The sequence below is a fragment of the Diadema setosum genome, chromosome 6 (genome assembly GCF_964275005.1).
Source record: "Diadema setosum chromosome 6, eeDiaSeto1, whole genome shotgun sequence".
In the NCBI taxonomy this organism is placed as follows: Eukaryota; Metazoa; Echinodermata; class Echinoidea; order Diadematoida; family Diadematidae; genus Diadema; species Diadema setosum.
The window spans coordinates 9,765,045-9,788,381 of NC_092690.1; the positions used below are offsets into that span (position 1 = coordinate 9,765,045).

At 40.6% G+C, this 23,337-nt stretch overlaps 1 protein-coding gene across 1 annotated transcript in view; it reads left to right on the plus strand.

Annotated features, from left to right (window-relative positions):
- Positions 1–19,864, plus strand: part of LOC140229941 (heat shock 70 kDa protein IV-like) — a 44,377-nt gene extending 24,513 nt beyond the window's left edge. The window contains exon 2 of the mRNA XM_072310142.1: positions 18,160–19,864. Coding sequence (XP_072166243.1) covers positions 18,160–19,831 — 1,672 coding nt within the window. The 3' untranslated portion in view covers positions 19,832–19,864. The remainder of the gene's footprint in view (positions 1–18,159) is intronic.
- Positions 19,865–23,337: the final 3,473 nt, after the last annotated feature.

Sequence of the window (23,337 nt, forward strand, 5' to 3'; positions counted from 1 at the left end):
TTCTGTGCTTTTTTGTATGTGTTGGTCCCTTCTTATTTGCAACCTAGCGTGTATTTTGTAATGGTATAGCTCTTTTCTCAAAATGTATATCTTTGATTGCAATTTGTATCCTTTTCATCTGCAAGGGAGTCGGCCTTGATAGGTTTTATATGGCTTTTTCTGATTCCCACACGTGCTATAAGTATATCCCTTTGCATAATTCTCTTGTTTCCAAGGTAAACGAAATGTGCAATTGAATGTTATGTCCGTGTATTTGTGTTTTTTACGTACGTTTTTTAGAATGTGGAATAAATGAATTGAAATGAAAAAAAAATGATAAAAAGGTACATGCATCCATAGAAAGAAACATCTATAAATAAGGCTTGCAAACTCTGCCACTTATACATTTCCAATATCATGGGACTGCCTTCCGCTGACTTTAAGTATAGGGCCTAATGATTTTATTTTGACCATTTTTTTTTGTACATGGCAAAATCAACTTCGCTCATGTGTTTTCTCATTTGAACACGCATGCATCGCTCCGATAATGTAGGCCCTACATTCTATTTCATTTGTACCATGACATAATTGCGATTTACAACTGAACAGATGTTGTGTGGCTTCCATAACCCCGCCCAAATAAAGAGGTGTCTAAGCAAGTGTTAAGCACATTATTGTGCAATAATGTTGAGGGCGTGTGAAACTATTTTGAGATTAGGCATTATTGTACAGTTGTATGACTCATTTTTTGGTTGTAAAACATTATTAGTAGCATTATCAGTGACAGCATTCGTAACCTTATTGTTCAATGTGATGTTTGCTATTTCAAAAATTGATGGCTGTTTATATGAAATATAGAGACATAGGGTGATTTCAAGTTCGGTGACAGTGCTAGTGCTAGTGCTAGTGCTAAAATCTCAGCACTAGCACCGACGATAAAACCCGAACTTGAAATCAGGCGGTGTTGGGAGGTTGACCTCAAACTTATGACGTATTTCTGGAGGTTGGTGTTGGGCCCGGTGTGGTAGGCGACAATATTCGTCAGGAGAAATACTCCGGGGAATCAAATCTCCTCGTCCGATTTTAGGATGTTATGTCTTAGGACCGAATATCCTGTTCGCAAGGACCAAATCGCCGCTGGGGGGGGGGGGGGGGGGGGATCGTCAGGTTTATACGAAAGAGCCTTTTCGGGAGGACCAAATCGCCGCCGAGGGAAGACTGAATCGGCGGGTTTGTAAGACTAACAAGCCTATTCGCGAGTATCAATTCACCGCTGAGGGGGGGGGGGGGGGGACCGAATCAGCGGGTTAATAAAAAAAAAAACCCCAAAAACAAACAAACAAACACAAAACAAGAAACCACCCGTTCAGGATGATGAATTCTTCCCTGAGGGGTTAGATTGTTTGATTTGCTTAATGGCATATTAATTAGTCAAGAGCTTTTTCTGACGTAAAAGACACTCTCTAACGTGTCCCTCAGAACTGAAGCATTGACAATTTTATGCTCTTTTTCGCTCACTCTCACTCTCAATGTTTTTCGGAAAAAATTGGAATTTCAAAATGTCATATCTTCCTTATTTCTTATCCAACTTCGTCATTTTTGTATCGTATTGTAGGGAATATTTTTCTCTTCCTTTTGAAGTTTATGTATTTTGAGGGTGGGTTTCTTCCTTAATCTTTGCCTAATCAGTCCCTACTTCTTTTCAGTCTCTCACACAGAACAAAAACCTAGACCCCAATGGCACAGTAATAAATGTACTGGTACTTCAAAACCCTACTGCTATATAGGCATGAAAAAAAAAGGACCATTTCCCAAGCCAGTGCCCTATATGGTACTAAGTATTACAAAAAAAAAAAAAAACATTTCCCACTTTTGATCTTTAATAATTCAAAAATTATATATGTGAACCTGCACCACTAAACCAACAAAAAGTCGCCAGACATAGATTTCTAGTTAAGGGCAGATTCTGAAAGAGCAGAGTCTAACATGTCTAATCTTTAAAATGATGTATAACTCAATTCAAATGGATTCTCCTAACCTATATGAATATTGGAAAAAAAGCCCACACTCTGGAAAAGTTTGAACTGAGAAAAGAGGCTCTGAAGAGGGTCTATTCAAGCGCTTAATCTTTACTCAGCCGCAACGGCGTAAATCCGTACTGAGGAGTGGGGGGGGGGGGATGGTCACCATCACCACGATTACAAGCCCATAACCGGACCGGGGGGGAGGGGGGGAAAGAAGCTTGGTGCCCCCCCCCCCCTTCCCCTCACCTTCCCCCCCCCCCCCCACACACACACACACTTTACAGGGACCGGATGTCCCACTCTTTTGCATGAAAATATAAAGTGGGAGAAAAGTGGCAGCAAAAAATATGAAGACTTTTTGTTCTTGTTGCTTTTTTTTTTGTGCTTGTCAGATGACTTTCGGCGGAAAATCAGACCTTAAGTATGAAGACACTTTTTTGTTTTTTAAATATCTGTGAGAGGGAGCGGAGCGACCGAACGGGGGGAGGGTGTGTAGGGGGGGGGGTATCCCTCTCCCACACGAGGAAGATTTTGCATTTTCAGACCTGAAATTCAGCGATCTGGTGCACACTTTTGGTGAAAATTTTCTTTTCTTTTCTTAAAAGAAAAATAAGAAAATGAAATATTCACAATATATTATTGAAAGACTAAATCGTGGTATTTCAGCTCTTGCTCCGCCTGTGCGACATCACTGTGAAGGCCTACTAAATAATGGGGCCTATTACCGGCGTAGACAGGATTTGACCTATAGGAGGAGCGGTTATGTAAGGGAGCGAAGCAAACGGGGGGGGGGGTATAAATCTTTTTGTATTGAAAATTTTGACATTTTACAGTCCAAAAACTGCCGTTTGTAGCTATATTTTCGCTTTGGAAATTAAGGGGGGCACACCGGGTGCAACTGCTGTCAACCACTGGCAGCAACATCAGGAGAATGGCCGCTATTTGATAGCGATTAAATGCGAGCGAGCTTGAAATTTTTGACATTCTACAGTCTAAAAACTGCCGTTTGTCGCTATCCTTTTTCGCTTTGGAAATTATGGGGGGCCGCGCCGGGCGCAACTGCTGTCAATCACTGGCAGCAACATCAGGAGAATGGCCTAGCGGTCAAATGCGAGCGAGCGGAGCGAGCGAGCTTGAAAGTTTTCACATTTTACAGTCCAAAGATTGCCGTTTGTAGCTGTGTTTTTTCGCTTTGGAAATTAAGGGGGACACACCGGGCAAAACTGCCGGCAATTACTGGCAGCAACATCAGGAGAATGGCATAATGATTAAATGCGAGCGAGCGAAGCGAGAGAGCTTCAAAATTTTCAAATTTTACAGTCCAAAAACTACTGTTCGTAGTTATATTTTTCGCTTTGGAAATTAAGGGGGACCACACGGGGCGCAACTGCTGTCAATCACTGGCAGCAACATCAGGAGAATGGCATAGCGATTAAATGCGAGCGAGCGGAGCGAGCCAGCTTGAAAATTCTGACATTTTAGAGTCTAAAAACTGCCGTTTGTAGCTATACTTTTTCGCTTTGAAAATTAAGGGGAGCCGCACCGGGCGCAACTGCTGGCAATCACTGGCAGCAACATCAGGAGAATGGCATAGCGGTTAAATGCGAGCGAGCGGAGCGAGCGAGCTTGAAAATTTTGACATTTTACAGTCCAAAGACTGCCGTTTGTGGCTGTATTATTTCACTTTGGAAATAAAGGGGAGCGCACCGGGGGAAAACTGCTGGCAATTACTGGCAGCAACATCAGGAGAATGGCATAATGATTAAATGCGAGCGAGCTTCAAAATTTTCACATTTTACAGTCCCAAAACTACCGTTCGTAGCTATATTTTTCGCTTTGGAAATTAAGGGGGGCGCACCGGGCGCAACTGCTGTCAATCACTGGCAGCAACATCAGGAGAATGGCATAGCGATTAATTGCGAGCGAGCGGAGCGAGCGAGCTTGAAAATTCTGACATTTTAGAGTCTAAAAACTGCCGTTTGTAGCTATACTTTTTTCGCTTTGAAAATTAAGGGGAGTCGCACCGGGCGCAACTGCTGGCAATCACTGGCAGCAACATTAGGAGAATGGCATAGCGGTTAAATGCGAGCGAGCGGAGCGAGCGAGCTTGAAAATTTTGACATTTTACAGTCCAAAGACTGCCGTTTGTGGCTGTATTTTTCGCTTTGGAAATTAAGGGGGGCGCACCGGGCGCAACTGCTGTCAATTACTGGCAGCAACATCAGGAGAATGGCATAGCGATTAATTGCGAGCGAGCGAAGCGAGCGAGCTTCAAAATTTTTACATTTTACAGTCCCAAATCTACCGTTCGTAGCTATATTTTTCGCTTTGGAAATTATGGGGGGCGCACCGGGCGCAACTGCTGTCAATCACTGGCAGCAACATCGGGAGAATGGCATAATGATTGAATGCGAGCGAGCTTCAAAATTTTCACATTTTACAGTCCCAAAACTGCCGTTCGTAGCTATATTTTTCGCTTTGGAAATTGAGGGGGGCGCACCGGCCGAAAACTGCTGTCAGTCACTGGCAGCAACATCAGGAGAATGGCATAGCGATTAAATGCGAGCGAGCGGAGCGAGCGAGCTTGAAAATTCTGACATTTTAGAGTCTAAAACTGCCGTTTGTAGCTATACTTTTTCGCTTTGAAAATTAAGGGGAGCCGCACCGGGCGCAACTGCTGGCAATCACTGGCAGCAACATCAGGAGAATGGCATAGCGGTTAAATGCGAGCGAGCGGAGCGAGCGAGCTTGAAAATTTTGACATTTTACAGTCCAAAGACTGCCGTTTGTGGCTGTATTATTTCATTTTGGAAATAAAGGGGAGCGCACCGGGGGAAAACTGCTGGCAATTACTGGCAGCAACATCAGGAGAATGGCATAATGATTAAATGCGAGCGAGCTTCAAAATTTTCACATTTTACAGTCCCAAAACTACCGTTCGTAGCTATATTTTTCGCTTTGGAAATTAAGGGGGGCGCACCGGGCGCAACTGCTGTCAATCACTGGCAGCAACATCAGGAGAATGGCATAGCGATTAATTGCGAGCGAGCGGAGCGAGAGAGCTTGAAAATTCTGACATTTTAGAGTCTAAAAACTGCCGTTTGTAGCTATACTTTTTTCGCTTTGAAAATTAAGGGGAGCCGCACCGGGCGCAACTGCTGGCAATCACTGGCAGCAACATTAGGAGAATGGCATAGCGGTTAAATGCGAGCGAGCGGAGCGAGCGAGCTTGAAAATTTTGACATTTTACAGTCCAAAGACTGCCGTTTGTGGCTGTATTTTTCGCTTTGGAAATTAAGAGGGGCACACCGGGCGCAACTGCTGTCAATTACTGGCAGCAACATCAGGAGAATGGCATAATGATTAAATGCGAGCGAGCGAAGCGAGCGAGCTTCAAAATTTTTACATTTTACAGTCCCAAAACTACCGTTCGTAGCTATATTTTTCGCTTTGGAAATTATGGGGGGCGCACCGGGCGCAACTGCTGTCAATCACTGGCAGCAACATCAGGAGAATGGCATAATGATTGAATGCGAGCGAGCTTCAAAATTTTCACATTTTACAGTCCCAAAACTGCCGTTCGTAGCTATATTTTTCGCTTTGGAAATTGAGGGGGGCGCACCGGCCGAAAACTGCTGTCAGTCACTGGCAGCAACATCAGGAGAATGGCATAGCGATTAAATGCGAGCGAGCGGAGCGAGCGAGCTTGAAAATTCTGACATTTTAGAGTCTAAAACTGCCGTTTGTAGCTATACTTTTTCGCTTTGAACATTAAGGGGAGCCGCACCGGGCGCAACTGCTGGCAATCACTGGCAGCAACATCAGGAGAATGGCATAGCGGTTAAATGCGAGCGAGCGGAGCGAGCGAGCTTTAAACTTTTGACATTTTACAGTCCAAAGACTGCCGTTTGTGGCTGTATTATTTCACTTTGGAAATAAAGGGGAGCGCACCGGGGGAAAACTGCTGGCAATTACTGGCAGCAACATCAGGAGAATGGCATAATGATTAAATGCGAGCGAGCTTCAAAATTTTCACATTTTACAGTCCCAAAACTACCGTTCGTAGCTATATTTTTCGCTTTGGAAATTAAGGGGGGGGGGGCGCACCGGGTGCAACTGCTGTCAATCACTGGCAGCAACATAGGAGAATGGCATAATGACTGAATGCGAGCGAGCTTCAAAATTTTCACATTTTACAGTCCCAAAACTGCCGTTCGTAGCTATATTTTTCGCTTTGGAAATTGAGGGGGCGCACCGGCCGAAAACTGCTGTCAGTCACTGGCAGCAACATCAGGAGAATGGCATTATGGTTGAATGCGAGCGAACGGAGCGAGCGAGCTTTAAAATTTTGATATTTTACACTCCAAAAACTGCCGTTTGTAACTATATTTTTCGCTTTTGTTTGTCCCACTTTTATGGGAGAACCATTCCCCCCCCCCCCATCGACGCCTCTGCATATGAGGGTGCTTTTGTTAAGTGAAAGATCTGCTGCACACTCTTTGATGAATTAGGGATATATACGTCAATGTCAAAAGTGTACAAAGTTTATCGAAAGGGATCCTGTATAGCGGAGCTTTTGCATGCTTATGATTGCAATACAACGATCTGGTGCATAGTTCTGGGGATATTTGGACAATTTTCCATTAAGAAAGTTCGAGATTTGTCCTCATCTCGGGAATTGCTTGGGGGATAAATGATTTGTCTGCCTAAACAATTCCAAAGGGGCGGGGCAAATGCTCTTTGCCCCCCGAGATAGATTTGACGCCCCTGATCTTCCCTGGGAATGCCCATAGATGTATCCTGACTGAGTTATCAGTCACTGTCGTTTCTCAGGAATGATTCAGGAAATGGAGGGGGTTCAATTATGACGATATAGTTTTTGTTATTGTTTATTTGTTTGTTTTCGTACATATTTTGCAGATGGTCCCCAGTTACTCGCGTCATAGCATGTTTACATGTAGGCCTATACTATTTGACGTTGTCAACGTCTGAGCCATACCTTACAGTGACTGTATGTCGATGTTACTTCCTTCGCGAGCGAGCGAAGCGAGCGAGCGCTTGAGAAAATTGTGTATACATTTTCCTACAAGATAGAATACTGTTCAGCTATATACCTGTCTGAGGCCGGCGTACAAACGTCATGCAATAATTATGTCAAAATTGTTACAATCACATTTCTGCTTCCTCCATTTTTTCCTCAAAATTCAGGGGGGGGGATGATTGTACAGGCCATCCCCCCCTCCTCCATTTCAGGGGGGGATATATCCCCCCCATCCCCCCCCCGGGATTTACGCCCATGCTCAGCCGTGCTACCTGTGCCATGAATGGGACAAAAAACATGATGTTACAACAACAATGAAGGAATTATCAAATTAAGCTGAAATTAAGCATGATCTATTAACACATTCTGCCCATGATAAATGCCAAATTTTAAAGCAGTAGCATCATCCTAAAAGTTATTAGACTTGAAAGTGAAGAGTGTGCAAGTGATTTTCAAGAATGAAAAGGGGCCTCTAAGAAAAACCTGATCACACTATACCTTATCAAAAAAAAAAAAAAAAAAAAAAAGGGGGGGGGGGGGTTGTAGAAAAACTGCTGAAATCCCACTTTCCCGTTCAATTTATGATCCCAAACTCGAGGATAATGTAGAGGAAGAATAGCTCTTTCAGAAAATATGGAAAACTCAAAATTGACTTGGTTGACCAATTTCACCTTTTTTGAGTCCTCACGTAAAATCAAGGGGTGCGACTTTTTGTTTGTTTTGTGATGTACGGTCACATATCAGATAAGACTGACATTTATATGAGCAATAGCTGAATAGTGTACAATTTTGCTGGAGGTAATTTGAAATTGATGGCATAAATCAGTTTCATTAAATTCAAGATTAATTCTTAAGTTAGGTTTCAGATTTTGCTCTGTTTCAACCCTCCGTACAAAATGTTAGTTTTTTAAGTTTTTGTTTTGTTTAGTTTGTGTATGGGAGTGTGTGGTTAAAACCCTGACAATGGTCCTGAACAATGGCCAGGATTGGAATGCTCTATTACATATTCTTGGGAAATCCCACTATCACAGCTAGTCTTTATTCATCTTGAGATGCAGTGTATGTAAGCACATGAAAAGATGTGCTTATTTTTTTTTTCAAGTGCATGCATTTTAACCTTTACCATGAATTCAGACTCTCAGTGCCAAGGGCAACCCATAATGAATAACTTAACAAAGCATTCATGTGCCATTCCAGATGCCTAGTCAGCAGAGCTCTGAAAAGGTGATATTTGTGGTATTCATGTCTGTTGTTCAGGGTCATTGTAAGCACACACTCACATACATATCATTGGTTCTTGTGTAAAGTCTAATTTTGTACAGAGGGTTTAAATTTGACCAAAATCTGGAACTTAACTTCAAAATTTATCATGGATTTAACGAAATTGATTCATGCTCTCATATTCAACTCACCTCTAACTGAATTGTACACTATTTAGCTATTACTCATACAGTTTTAATGACAATGTTATCTGATGTACAGTTTTCGAACTATCAATGACCAAAAGTGGGAAATGTTTTTTGTAACACGTAGTATAAACCGTGTATAAAGTGTATACCTTCACTGCAAGGTACATTCACATTCCATACCTGATTATAGGTCTGTATAATTATGCTACAAACAAGATATCATGAAAACCCATATACAATTTATCTATTATACTTTATCATGTGCAATAAACCAACACCAGTACATTCATCCATCACTCAGAGTTAACATAGTAACAGCACTCTCAAGCTCATCATACACCTGCATAGTCACGAAGTCATACAGTACGTTCTGACTGAAATGTTCTCTCCAAATCTTTTTTATCCTTAAAATGAGTATATGTGAGTGTATTATCAACTATACATGTATCAATGGTAAATGAAATACACTCCCTATTGCACCAACATTTCAAATTTATGAAAATCTTAAACAAGAACAGACTTACCTAGGATGATGAAAGGATGAGAAGAAACAAGTAGTTGGTTGTGGTAGCAGCGTATATGCATGGAATGGCACACATTAAAAGCTGCTAACTTCCTGTTATTGCTTCTCCTCACCCAAACGAGGGAGGCGCCCAAACTACCTGGACTCTTTTATTCTCCAATGGGGAGGGATTATGAAATCTGGGGAGGTGCATTGTACTCCACCGAATGATGGAGCCTCTTAGTGTGTGCAGCAAGCATGTATTATTACCCTTTAAGTAAATAAATGAAACAAAGGGGGGGGGGGGGATTTCGGTCTTATTCACAGGATCACACTACGAAGTTGCATACAGTCACGTGATTGCATACAGTCACGTGACAGTAAACTGTATTTCACAATAGGAATGGCGGAATCATGAAAGAATCTTAAGTGCCAGTACTGCAGAATTCCGTTTTTGGTCTGCCTCGTAACTGTTAAAATTTGCCCATCCTTTTGCTCTATACGAAACACAATGTTTTCATCACTTCATGTATGTGTTTAGGTGTAAGGCCTATGAAAAGTGTGAACATTTTCCCCCTTCCCGGTCCCACCTCCCCCCCCCCCCCCCCACACACACGGTGTAAAGTTCGCCCCTGACGAGTATAAATTAGAGTCTTGCTAAGAACCCGTAATATTTAGTACAGTGGTGGGGCCCATTATCACGAGAATGCCGCTTGAGTTCTATTCAGTTTAAAACGAGTATTGAATGATGAATAACTAGAATCTACGCCATAAGTGTCTGTGTAATGGGCAAAACATTTTACATGCAGTCCATGTCATCAATCTTGATGCATTTTATTTTCGCCATGTTAAATGCATATCGGACTTCTACATGGCCTCAATTAATTTCCAGATGGCAACGTCAGGAGGTTAATTTCACACTTGTGTAGGGTTTTAAGGACCAACCTACCTCACATCACGCAATCAACTCACAACTCATCTGGAATCATCTGAAGTTAAACAAGAGGCAGAATAAATGGAAGAAGAAAACCTTAATAACACTTCCATCATAAGAATACAGAAACACAAAATTGTATATATGGTGCTAATGTAATGACTTTATGTCACTCACATGAAGACACTGACTAGATTTTGTGTTTTTCAAAACAATTTGTCAATTACAAGGCAGGGTGGTCAATTAAACTATTAGCTATTGCTTGGTATACATATTTTTGATACAATATCTAATTTAATAATTTTGATATCCTACACGGCAACATTTTGATTTTAGAAAGTGGTAGAATCCAGGCGAGGGAGCGAAGCGACCAAGCGGGGGAGGGTGTTGGAGGGAGGGGGGGGGGGGGGGGGGGGGCTTGCCCACCTTCCAGGGCAGGGGAAATGTGAGATTTGAGAAGTAAAATGACTCAGGCTATGTTTAGAGGTCCCCTTTCAATTATCATCAATACGATGAGACTGCTAGAAGAATTTAGACGGCATTCAATTCATTTCATTATAAAAATCATGTAAGACCAGAATTAAATAAACACGTCCTCATTCAGGATGAAGGACAACATGTGTTACAATTTGCGTACTTGCTTCTGGGGCAAATCATTCTATACTGTTTGAGTCTTGTAAGCAAAATTGTGTTTCCAACGAAAACTGCTCAAGTATGTGGAATATGTATGACCACTCTGCCGAGTGAGATACGTATGGGCCAAATGGTTTCTTTTTAACACGCATTGTGTTGAAATGTCGATGGTAATAAAAGCATCGTGACAGGAAATGTAAATAGTGTTTTCGAATGCTTCAATGTTTACTGCTAAACTTATCTATTTCTGTTAGGGGAAAAATGGAATGAGAATTCACTCTTCATAGGAGAAGTTTAAAGGGTGACAATGGGGAGGAAAGTTCTTGCTCTGTGTCGCAATGTGTGTCTAAGGTGGAGGTGAGGTGGGTGGAAGTTACAAAGACTCGCGCTCCAATCATTATGTTCTATCCTCTTCTTCATGCCATCGAGACATCTGGAAAGCATTTAATTGGCTTTCATCAGTCGACCGTGCATTGGGTCCTTTTTCAGCCTGGTACTCTGTACCTCGTTCAACCTATATTGTCATTACCACAGACTCTCGATGTGGATATCATAACATGCAAAGGGATGAAAGTAGACGGGTCAGAATTTTGAACGATGTACAATTGGGTCAAAACAGTATCAAATTCAAAAAGTAGGAATTACTCAAAATCGTTTATCTTACCTGAAAGATTATAGCTCAAGCTTTAAAGGGAACCCAAACCCAAAGAGCAATGTGGGTTGCATGAAAGCAGCAACATTAGTAGAACACATCAGTGAAAGTTTGAGGAAAATCGGACATTCGATGTAAAAGTTATGAATTTTTAAAGTTTTCGTATTGGAACTGCTGGATGAGGAGACTACTAGAGGTTATGACGTATGAGTGGACAACAATATAAAGAAAATATAAACGGAAGTGGAATTCTAAAAATAAATTTTCATGAAAATTGCACATTCCATCAACTTGATACTGACATAATAAAGTAGCAATTATTCTCCCTGCCTTCTGAAAGCGGTTAGTAGTGCTCTTTCATTATGCTGGAAAAGTGAATTTTTGTGGAATTCCTATTATATTTTCTTTATATTCTTGTCCACTCATACGTCATAACCTCTAGTGTCTCCTCATCCAGCGGTCCCAACATCAAAACTATAAAAATTCATAACTTTTGCATCGATTGTCCGATTTTCCTCAAACTTTCACTGATGTGTTCTACTAATGTTGCTGCTTCAATCAATCCACATTGCTCTTTGGGTTTGGGTTCCCTTTAATATGAACCCAATTATACCAGGATCTTCCCAGAGGAACAAGTTTTTATTCACCGCGGAAGTTTACCATGTCCAGAGCAGTGAACGTCCGTAAGGAATAATGCTGCACATACATTTGAATACCCTTCATCATGCTTGTAACGATCTGATTCAGTTCAGAATCGCAATGAAATATCCTAAGGGATATGTGTATGTGTGGGCAGAATATAAAGCTTGTACTCTTTACCGGTACGTAATGGTAGACAACTGAAGATTTAACCAAATTCGTTATTACTTTTGAAATATTACTCTTTCGCTAAACACTTTCTCCAGTTTACGCGCATTTCACAGAAACTCAATATTTCACCCTCTTATTTCACTATCCCATACTTTAATACCTACTCCCAAATAATAAGATGCTTTGTTAAGATGTACCTGATCTAGGTAGTCTCTATAACCCAACAAACATAGCATAGTTATCGTTCTGAACAAACAAGATATTGAACAATGCAGTTCTGTGGAGTGGGAAACGCATTCTATTCTATTCACAACAAACAGAGATTTTATGCCGAGAACAAGCTCCTCTGCAAAAATCCAAATTAATTATTGGCAATTCTCAATCTTATAAGCTTGTTTCTCTTTTCATGGTGAGGAATCAAACAAAATACTTTCTTCCATCTCTCGTACATGGACGTACGAACGTACGTGTTTTCCCAGTGACCTAGTCCATCTGATGAAAAATCACTTAACTCGGCAATTATAACGACCACAATTTCTACATTTACACTTCAGGTTATAAGAATCAAAGCAAATGGCATGTCTTGTCAGTTGTAAGCAGGCCAACACAACCTCTGAAAAAAAAAACTTTCATTACCATCACACAAATGAATTGGATGATGATTTTGACATGTTCTATTATAAGTTGAGATGTCCTAACTGAAGATCGGTTATTAACCCAAGTCCGTATGAAAAAAACCCCGACATGAAACAAGATCGCATTGAGAGTTGACTGATTTAAAAATGAAAATTAACGCTTCCATGACTGTAATCGCGATACAGTGCATGTCCTTGACAACGAATATATTCAAAATTTCGTTATCAGTAAAGATTCAGGTCCCGAATTCTTTATCTAAAGTCTACAATGCCAAATATGACGAACAATTGACAAAGAAAAACAAAAGAAATGTGCTCCGTTATCGAAATACGAAGTTCAGTTGCGGAGGGCAAACGCTTCACGTTTCAGCGTGTTTAAGCAGGAATCCCTCTGCGATTGCTCCTTGTGTTACACACTGTTACCGAGAAGAATTTGTGTTATTATATTAATCAGAAATGATATACGGTTCGTTACTCCGAAGTTTCGTCATAACAAAAACACTAAGTTCATATATCTTAGAGTGATGTTTGTGACTTCGATATTATAGAATATGGTTCCTTATAACGAAAATTTTGTAGCGCGTTATCTCTAAGACTCGTTACTCATACGGTCTGTCAATCCGAAAATTAATTAAGGTTCGTAATCATGAAGCTTTGTTATTCGGTAAATGATTGGAATCTCCCAAGGTTAATCGAAAGGTTTTTTTAATTGGAACATGAAATAAGGTTAGCTAATCCAAGTGTGGAGAAACAAATTAACGACCAAATCCTCCAGATTTAAAAACGTCATATCGTTTGACTCACTTGAAGCACGTAAGTTGCCCGTAGATCTATGCTTTTGCGCCGGAAGCGCGTGTCATCTGCATGACATTCTGTGGGACATCTGCCATATCAAATTCCTTCAGAGGAATTCCTTCAGAGGAATTCCTTCACCGAGTTGTCAGCCCTCACTCGCCACCTATACGCCTACACGCAGGTCAAACGGAATGGACGTAAGTGCAAAGTAAGTAGCGCGGGTCCAGCAGATAAGACGCGTGCGAAACTCACCAAAATCCTTGTCCGCCTGCAAAATTTGTCCTGCGTGCTCGAAAATCCCCACACGCATCGAGCCCGCGTATCTTGCCCGGAAAGATGTGAAAGATCTTGCCCGTATTAAAAGAGGACTTGCGTGCGCAACTCCGGGTAATTACGGGTGAGATATGTGCTAGGTACTGTTATGTGCTGGTCATCTGCGGGGACCTCCGGCAAGCAAAAATTGTTCTTCGCAAGTCGCACGGAAGGCTTGCCCGGAAAGGTGTGACACGGCCTTTGCATATATCTGTACGGTTGGTATCCTACGTACAATATTGCAAGACATGCATGCATTTCATACAGCGCAGCGCTGATGATACGATGTGTTCATAGAAAGACTCCGGCCCTTGGAGGAAAGTAGGTGATCAGGTGGGTGCAGTGCAGTTTCAGTTGTGGATGCAGAATGCAGTTGAATGAAGAAGAACAGAGTTTGAGAAAAGCAACAGTCATTAACCAAAAATATATGTTATCGTAAAGTAATGAATGGGGAACTATGATTGTATCAAATACCGCTTAAGTGTAGCTTCTAAAGAATAAATAGTTGAGTAAGAGTTTATGTTGTCCGGAACATTATTCCAAGTATCCGGTCCCAAATGTCTGATAGATTTGTGTGTCACTACAAATTTGGGAGGAAGGAAATTTCTACATATACGAGTAGGGTACGAATGGACAGAAGTGTTAAACCTAAACATGTTATTAAAAGATGATGGAAGTTGACCATGAATGTACTTAAACATAATGACTGCTTCTTGAATAATATTCAAGTCGGAAATCTTTATTGTTTAAGTTCATGAAACAAAGAATCAGTATGGGCTTAGAAATGCGATCCGGTACAAATACGTAAAACTTTGGTTTGTAATTCAAAAATAGAATTTATTTTTGTAGAGCCACAATTTGCCCATACAATATTGCAATAACTTGTATTTGGGAGAATTAAGGAATTGTATAATAATAATGATAATAATAATACACGGTATTTACAATGCGCCAATGCCACATAACTAACGTGCTCATGGCGCAGTAGGAAAAGTGAGTTATAAAGTACAAAAATGATTTCACAAACATGCACATGAAAATGAATAACACAATAATGATGATGAAAAAAAAATCATGATATACAATTCTACTGGAAAACGGTTACGAACAAATGAGTCTTCAGGGCAACTTTAAAGGAGTCAACATTCGAAATGTAACGGATAGCTTGAGGCAACTGATTCTACAGGTAAGATCTAGCATGTGCAAAATTAATGACCGATCCCCCCATGATTTCTTCGTTTTTGGAACAACAAACAATCTACAATCGGATGACCTTAAACATCTTAGAGGATTATAAAGTGTCAGCAAATTAACATTGCACTCTGGGGCAGATCCGTGTGTGCAATGAAAAACAAACAGTAATAATCTAAATACAATGCGATATTCAATGGGTAACCCATGCAGTGAGGACAAAACAGGGGTAATGTGAGTATTTCTTCTGGTATAAGGGTAACAACACGAGCTGCTGAATTTTGCAATTTTTGTAACCGTGAAAGTTGAGATTGTGGTAGCTGAAAAAGGAGTGCATTACCAAAGTTAAATCGGGACGATTTAAGAACATGAACTATTTTTCTGTGGCTGAACGAGTTAAATACTTGCGAATAATGCCGAAATTGCGTAACTGATACCTTACGGATTTACAGACAGCAGAGATCTGAACAGACATGGACATTGCAGAATCAAATAATACGCCAAGATTTCTACACGATTTAGATGGAGCAATAACAATATCGTTGTCAACCGTTAAAGAAGGAAGACTGACCTTGTCAAGTAGAACATTGGAGCCAATAAATAAAAACTCTGAATTTTCCTGATTTAACTTCAATGAGTGAGAGCTCATCCACTTTTTGACATCATGGATACAAGCCTCAAGTTTCTGAATGATGTCAACGACATTGGTTTTGGTAGGTAGAAATGAAATGATGTATATATCTGCATATCATCGGCGTAACAATGATAGTTAAAAGAGTGACAATGTAAAATCTCTTTCAAACCAGTCAGATAAATCGAGAAAAAGGTTGGGCCCCCGACAGATCCTTATGGGGCTCCACAGTCTAATGGAGCAGGATTAGATTTTGCATTATTAACACCAACAACCTGAAACCTTTCAGATAAGTATGACTTGAACAACTCAAGAGCTTTAACATCAACACCTAATGACTTCAAAGTATTCACCAGAATCGTATGATAAACAGTATCAAATGCTGATGATAAATCAAGCAGTAACAGAACAGTAATCTTTCCATCATCTATATCTCTCAAAATTTCATTGGATAAAAAATAAATAAAGTTGAATGAAGGGAGAAAAACTTCAGCTTGGAAATAATCCCGTTGTTTTTAAAAATACACGTTATAATATGCTGCAAATGCTCATTCCAAGTCAAAGTTTCATCTATATATAATATGCTCTCAAAATTTTGAATTTGTTTTCTTTTGTAATGGTATATCATCAATCTTAATATGTATCGGCGTATCTGTATTATGAGAATGAAGTTTAAAATACATGAAATGAGTCTTTTTTTATATTCAAAGAAAGTTTATTAAACCTAAACCAATTTGATACTTTACTAATTTAAATATTTAAAGTATCATTTACAATCTTGATATCTTTATGAGAATATAATATATTAGTATCATCAGCAAATAAAACAAAGGAAATAAGGGACGATGTGTAAATGATATTATTGACACAAAGAAGGAGTAATAGCGGGCCCAAGATTGAGCCTTGAGGAACACCTCATTTGATGAGGATTGGAATCAAACCCATTAAAAGTAACATCGGTAGTGTAAACAATCGGTTCCACCGAATTTCGTTGCAATTTATATATATATATATATATATATATATATATATATATATATACTTTTTTTTCGGTGACGGTAAGGGATCCATGGGAGTTATAGTTACTTTTTTTGGTCACAACGCTGGACGCACAGCATAATGTGACTTTGGCATAAGTCACAATGGACTCCTAACTTGGTTTTATAGTAGTGAAAAAGTGGAGTTGATAGTGAAAAGGAGAAAGGGACAGAAAGAGAGAGGAAGAGAGATAGGAGGAGGAGGTGAACAGTAATGGAGAGAAGAAGAGGAAACACGATGTAAGAAAAAGGTATACATTGTATTAGCTAGAAAAGCACGGAAAGAGCCACCCATCTCTTGTGGTTAGAAACAACCAGCACTTCCACATCCATCCATATTGCTTCTGTGGGTGTATTTTTGGGCACCTCTCTTTTTTTTCGCGCGGAAGGGGGGGGGGGTAGGGGTCACCAGTCTTGTTGGTGTTTTCTCGTTCTTTTCTCTTTGTTGTGTGTGTGTTTGTGTGTGTGTGCGCGCATATGCTTGTCCAGGTGCACTTTCGTGCCTGCAGTGTGTGTATGTTTTGTTTTGTTTGTTTGTTTGGGCTGGATAGCCCATATTCAGCTACGTTAAGCTGGTCTTCCATGGGGTCCAGTTGGACGTGAGGTGGGACCACTTCACCGGGTTAGACACCCTGCTCTTTGCGATGAATGAATGAAGCGGGATCTTTTACGTGCATGAGTTATTACTCTCTCATACACGGGACCTCCATTTTATGTCCTATCCGAGGTGTGTGTGTGAGTGATTGTGTTTTACTTTCTTTACCTTGGGACCTACCCCCTCCCCCACACGCATTTGCTTTTCTCAAGGTTCCTCTGCACATAAACTTAATTATCCCACTTGAATTGGGCGTTAATTCATTTAATCTGACTTAATCCATTTTTCGATTATGAAAAATTATTCAAAGTCTGTATACACGGAATTTTCAAATATGATGTGTTACTATTCATTAATCTCTGAATGTATGTTACATAGGTAATCTGCGTGGAAACTTTATAAAATGAAATGAAATGAAGCTCATCGGTATATTGGGATGCTATTGTAGAAGACACAGGCCTTCAAATTAATAACTGCATAGTGCCAACTGTACACATTAGAGAACAGGTACTTGAAGAGTTCAGTGTTTGATGAACTCTTTCATTGACCACTATGTGCTTGAGGGTTCCATGACATTTGCTCTGGCTACAATTGCTGCCATGAAATATCTGCACGCTAAGTTAAACATAAAACCTACCCACAAACATAACCTAAATCTTAATCCTAATCCTAATCCTCATATCAAAATAAACCTAAAACCCTATCACAACCCTAACCCTAACCCTAAGTCCTCGGAGAAAATAAGAACGGAGAAATTATCGCAGGAGCAAATGTTGTGTTACTTGAGAGGGTATAACATTTATACTTGAAAGTATGTTACGACAAGCCCTTTATTTCCAGGGATATTCTAACCAAATCCCTCGGTTTTGTCAAAATGGGGAGGGGGACAACCTTCTGATCACAGAAATTCAAGATCTTGCAAATTGATTGGATTTTCTTCAATTTTCTAAATCCTATTTTAATTTCTTCCCCACCACAGGAACCCTAAGAACACAATCTTTGATGTCAAGCGACTGATTGGTCGGCGATTCACAGACGAAAGTGTGCAAGCTGATATCAAACACTGGCCATTCAAGGTGATGAACCAAGGAGGCAAACCTATGATGCAAGCTGAGTATATGGGAGAAAATAAGATCCTCGCTCCAGAGGAAGTCAGTGCTATGGTTCTCAGCAAGATGAAGGAGACGGCCGAAGCATATCTGGGTCAGAAAGTCACTGATGCTGTCGTTACCGTTCCCGCCTACTTCAATAACGCCCAGCGACAGGCCACTAAAGATGCGGGTATCATTGCGGGCCTGAAAATCCTTCGTATTGTCAATGAGCCAACGGCAGCTGCCCTAGCATACGGACTAGATAGGAATGTGCCAGGTGAGCAGCGTGTCCTGATCTTTGACCTCGGTGGAGGCACATTTGATGTGTCCATCTTGGCTATCGATGAGGGTATCTTCGAAGTCATGTCAACTGCTGGAGACACCCATCTTGGTGGTGAGGACTTTGACAACAGGCTGGCCAACTACCTTGCAGAGGAATTTGAGCGCAAACACAAGAAGGACCTCAGAAACAACCCACGAGCACTTCAGCGTCTCCGTATAGCAGCTGAGAGAGCTAAACGGACTCTGTCTAGCAGCTCCCAAGCTAGCATTGATGTCGAATCACTCTTTGAGGGAGTTGATTTCTGCACGAAAGTCACCAGAACTCGCTTCGAAGAACTGTGCTCCGATCTCTTCAAGAAGTGCCTTGGCCCAGTCAGGAGGGCCATCGTTGATGCAAAGATTGACAAGAACGACATCGGCATTGTGGTACTAGTGGGAGGATCAACCCGCATTCCCAAGATTCAGAAACTTCTGCGGGATTACCTAAACGACAAGAACCTCAACAAGTCCATCAATCCAGATGAAGCGGTGGCCTACGGTGCAGCAGTCCAGGCAGCCATCTTGTCGGGTGATATGGGCAAAGAACTCAAGAATGTAATCCTCGTCGACGTTGCTCCACTCTCTCTTGGGATTGAGACCGTTGGCGGAGCAATGACGACCCTAATCAAGAGAAATACGGTAATTCCAACCAAGGTAGCTGAGATCTTCAGTACAGCCTGTGACAACCAACCAATGGTGGAAATCAAAGTGTTTGAGGGAGAGAGGGCGCTCACCAAAGACAACAACCTGCTTGGAGATTTCATGCTGAGAGGGATTCCTCCTGCTCCCAGACAGGTGCCACAGATCAAAGTGACCTTTGACATCGACGCCAACTGCATCATGAATGTAACAGCCAAGGAACAGTTCACCGGACGCAGCAACAATATCACAATCTCCAGTGACAGTGGTCGTCTCTCCACAGAAGAAATTGATCGCATGGTCAACGATGCTGAGAAGTTCAAAGCTGAGGATGACCTCCAGAGGAAAAGAATTGCAGCCAGGAACCAACTGGAGAACTACGCCTTCAGCGCCAAAACCGTTGTCAACGAACCATCAGCTGAGAGGAAGCTAACTGCTGATGAAAAAGAGGCAATCATCAGGGCTGCAGATGATGTCATTCAGTGGCTGGATTTCAACTCCATGGCAACCATAGAAGAGTTCACACACCAACTGGAAGAATTTCAGAAGACGTGCTTACCAATCATGTTTGAGGTGCATGCCTGGAGTGGACAACTGTAGCTACCATCCAGCCAGCCTCACTGTGGTAGCACTAGACTCCCTGTGGTAGAGATGGAGTAGATTAGCCAAATTCATGAAAGAGAAGTCGATAGCTGTATATGCCGGACCGGTGTTGTTCAGGTGATACAGTTACGCGAGAGCCAATAATAGCTTTGCTAGCATCAGTGTGAATGTGTTTCACGCTTTCATAATTACAAAGGGTACTGATAAACGTGGATGAACGAGTGCATTGCATTGTTGGTCAAGAGCAAACCAATGGTCACCCTATTGACGTTGTATGATCTATAGTAACATATGTTGCAAGGGTGTGAACTAACATTAAGCAAGAATTTTCATCAATATATTTGGCTAAGCTCTACAAATCACATGAAAGAGAATATCAAACGATGAGTTGACATTAGAATAGGTACGTTATGGTAAAGAAAATAATGAAAAACTTGTATGACATGACATTTGACACTTGTTAAAGTAGAACCGTCGTTTTGTACTTTGTACTTCATGAACGTGTAGTTGGATTTGTGGCTAATGGCTTCCAGCTTAAATTTCCAAGGGATTATACAATGAAAACTTTCAGCTTTCTATACCAATACATACTCTCTGTATTCATACTGCATATGTATCACGAAAAGCACACAAACGAACCATAAATGATTTATGATTATTTTAGTTGGCTGGAAACCTGCGTTTCGTTTCTCTATTTCAAAAATATTGTACTCTGGCATTGTGTGGAAAGTGACATCTACGTAGTCGTGTGTGGAGAATGCGATATATTGATTTTAATGATAAAATTGCAAAGAAAGCTTCGCCGTGCAGCTGAAATTATTGATCCAGGGCTACAGAGTCCCAATTTTAATTATAGTCGATATAGATTCGGATTAGTCAACCTGTTCTATACTGAATTTAGTCATTCCATTTCCTTTTCTTGTATCATAAATTAGCATAAGTGTTTCTTTAAGCAGTAGAGATTGTATACTGCTCCTTCGATTTAAGCACATTTCAGTTGTTGTTGCTGCGAAAAATAGTTGGTTTTGTATGACCAGTCCGTAGGCTATATAGTTACCAGTTTGTCTTGTGTAAACGAATCTCCACGGATTTGCACAGACGGTATTGCATTATGTCGCCCATTGATGTTTCTTTCCCTTGAATATGAATGGGATGGAATGTCACATTTTTCACTTTTTTTTTTCTGTTCGGCCTTCTTTTGGCCCCTTATTTACCTGAATTTCTCTCGAGTCAAGAAAAATTGTAGTCCGTTTGCAGATTCGTTCATATTTTCACGATCTTATTTCTTGTTTGGTCAGCGATTCTTTTCCGTTAATAATCACTATAAGCTGCAAACTTAGCGTATTCCTCTTGTCATTATTACTTTTATTATTATTTCCATTCTCATCATTTCAATGGTTTACAAGTCTTCTCTGATTGTTTTTCTTGAATTTGTGTGGCTTGTACATATTCTGAGAACGTGAAATACGACTCGAAATACACTAAACATACAAAGTAGTATAATTGAGGGTTTTCTTTCATACACATAAGAAAGGTATACTGTGTAAAAGTTTGTGTTCTATATTATGCGCTTTGTATTGCCGTTGAAGCGGCCTATACACCAGAATGCAATAGAAACATCTATTTCTTTACTTTACCTTACGTATTGTTTTTTTTTTTATCCTAGTCTAAGATCCACTTTCTAAACCTCTCATCCTATCTTTGGTAATCGGCAAACTTGCAAAGACAATTACAGGAACAGACGTGATAAGCAATAAAACCCACATGTTTGCAGTGTACAACTGTAACTCTTTTTCAAAACGCAACAGGCGGACAGGCATTCTAAGTTGTGCACTTTCCTGGGACATAAGTAACGACTGATTGGTATTGTTTTAATCAATTCATTTCCATGAATACATATTAAAGGGTGTGTACAGTTCTGGTTGAGGTGAGGATTTAGCTTTTAACGTTTTGCGAGATATTCAGAAACCACTCTATGAGATGTGAAAGAGCATGCAGTTCTAAGGGGTATCAAAAGTTTATTCGATGAAAATCGGTTTTGAAATGGCTGAGATATCCAAAAACAAGGTGAAACAAAGAGGTCTTAATAAAGTTGTGGCATGTCGCCTTTTATTGTTAGCACTTTTTTGGATATCTCAGCCATTTGAAAACAATTTTCATCAAATAAACGTTGAATCCTTCTTAAAATTACATGCTCTCTCATATTTCATAAGAGGCTTTCCCTTATCTCACTTAGGAATGTTCAAAACATGAATCCCCACCTCCAACAGTACTGTACAGTCCCTTTAAGAGTAGGGCGAGAGAGGATTCATTGTACTTGCTGGCTATATCAAGCACTGATTCATTGTCATACTGTGTTTTTTACTTTCAATTTGCTTTTATTTTCTTCCTCTCGTGAACCAGTGTTGGGAAAATAATAAAGAAGAAGAAACTGACTACTCTAAGGGGCATAGTTTTCTCATCCATTGAGTCTTGCACAGATATTAAAGATTTGAGTGATAAACAAGAGGTTCGAAGTCATTGTTCGTCCTCCTACCCCTTTTCGGGCGGGGGGGGGGGGGAGGCACTCAATGCGATGACCAATTATGAATTCAATGCATATCATTATTTATTATAATGTGCAATGTGCATTGTGTGAATGGCCTTTTCGAAATCACTGCAGGAGATGTGTGGGGTAGAAAAGGGCGGGGCCACTGATGTCTTTGCAGCTCCTACCCTCCCGTCTTTCGGGCATAATGATATACCGGAGAGTAATACGACAGTCAAGTGTAATTAGTTTCACGATAATGTCACAAAATGATAGGTTTTAGTGGATTCAGAAGCAGTCAAGGAGATAAATTCAAACGCTTTGTTTTGTGAGTGCGTATAATTATATAAGGAGAAACTCAGTTTGTGAGGGAGCGTAGCCAGCGAGCTATGTCAAAGGCCTTTGTTTTTGTAAAAAGCGACCTTTTCAGTCCTTTATTCAGCCATAGTGAGGATTGTTTAAAAGACATTGATGAGGCAGCGTAGAGTCTCTGAGAGAGAGAGAGAGAGAGAGAGAGAGAGAAAGAGAGTGATAGAAGAACCTGTTATACCCCTATTTATCACAATAATGTATTTTCTATAATGGAAAAAGTAAACAACACTTCGAGGAAGGGTCACACACACGCACGCACACACGCACACACAAAAAAAATAATCGTGCAATTCCATTCACTATATTGCCATATATCAAACCCTTAAAGGGAACAATTAACGAAGAACTGGGTCTCTTTTTTTCTTTTCTTTTTTTAGGGGGAGGGTACCCCCTCTCTCCCACTCTTTTACACGACCAGGGGGTCATTTCATGAAGTAAATGAATTATTTTGTCCGACAAAGTTGTCGGACAAATATGCTCTCAGCTAATCTGATGCAAGGATTTCAGTAGCTTGTAACAGTTTGTCAGAAAAAAATATCCCACCAAAATTCTTCATGAAATGCCCCCCCCCCCCCTCCGGTTGATAACAATAAATCTGCGTATA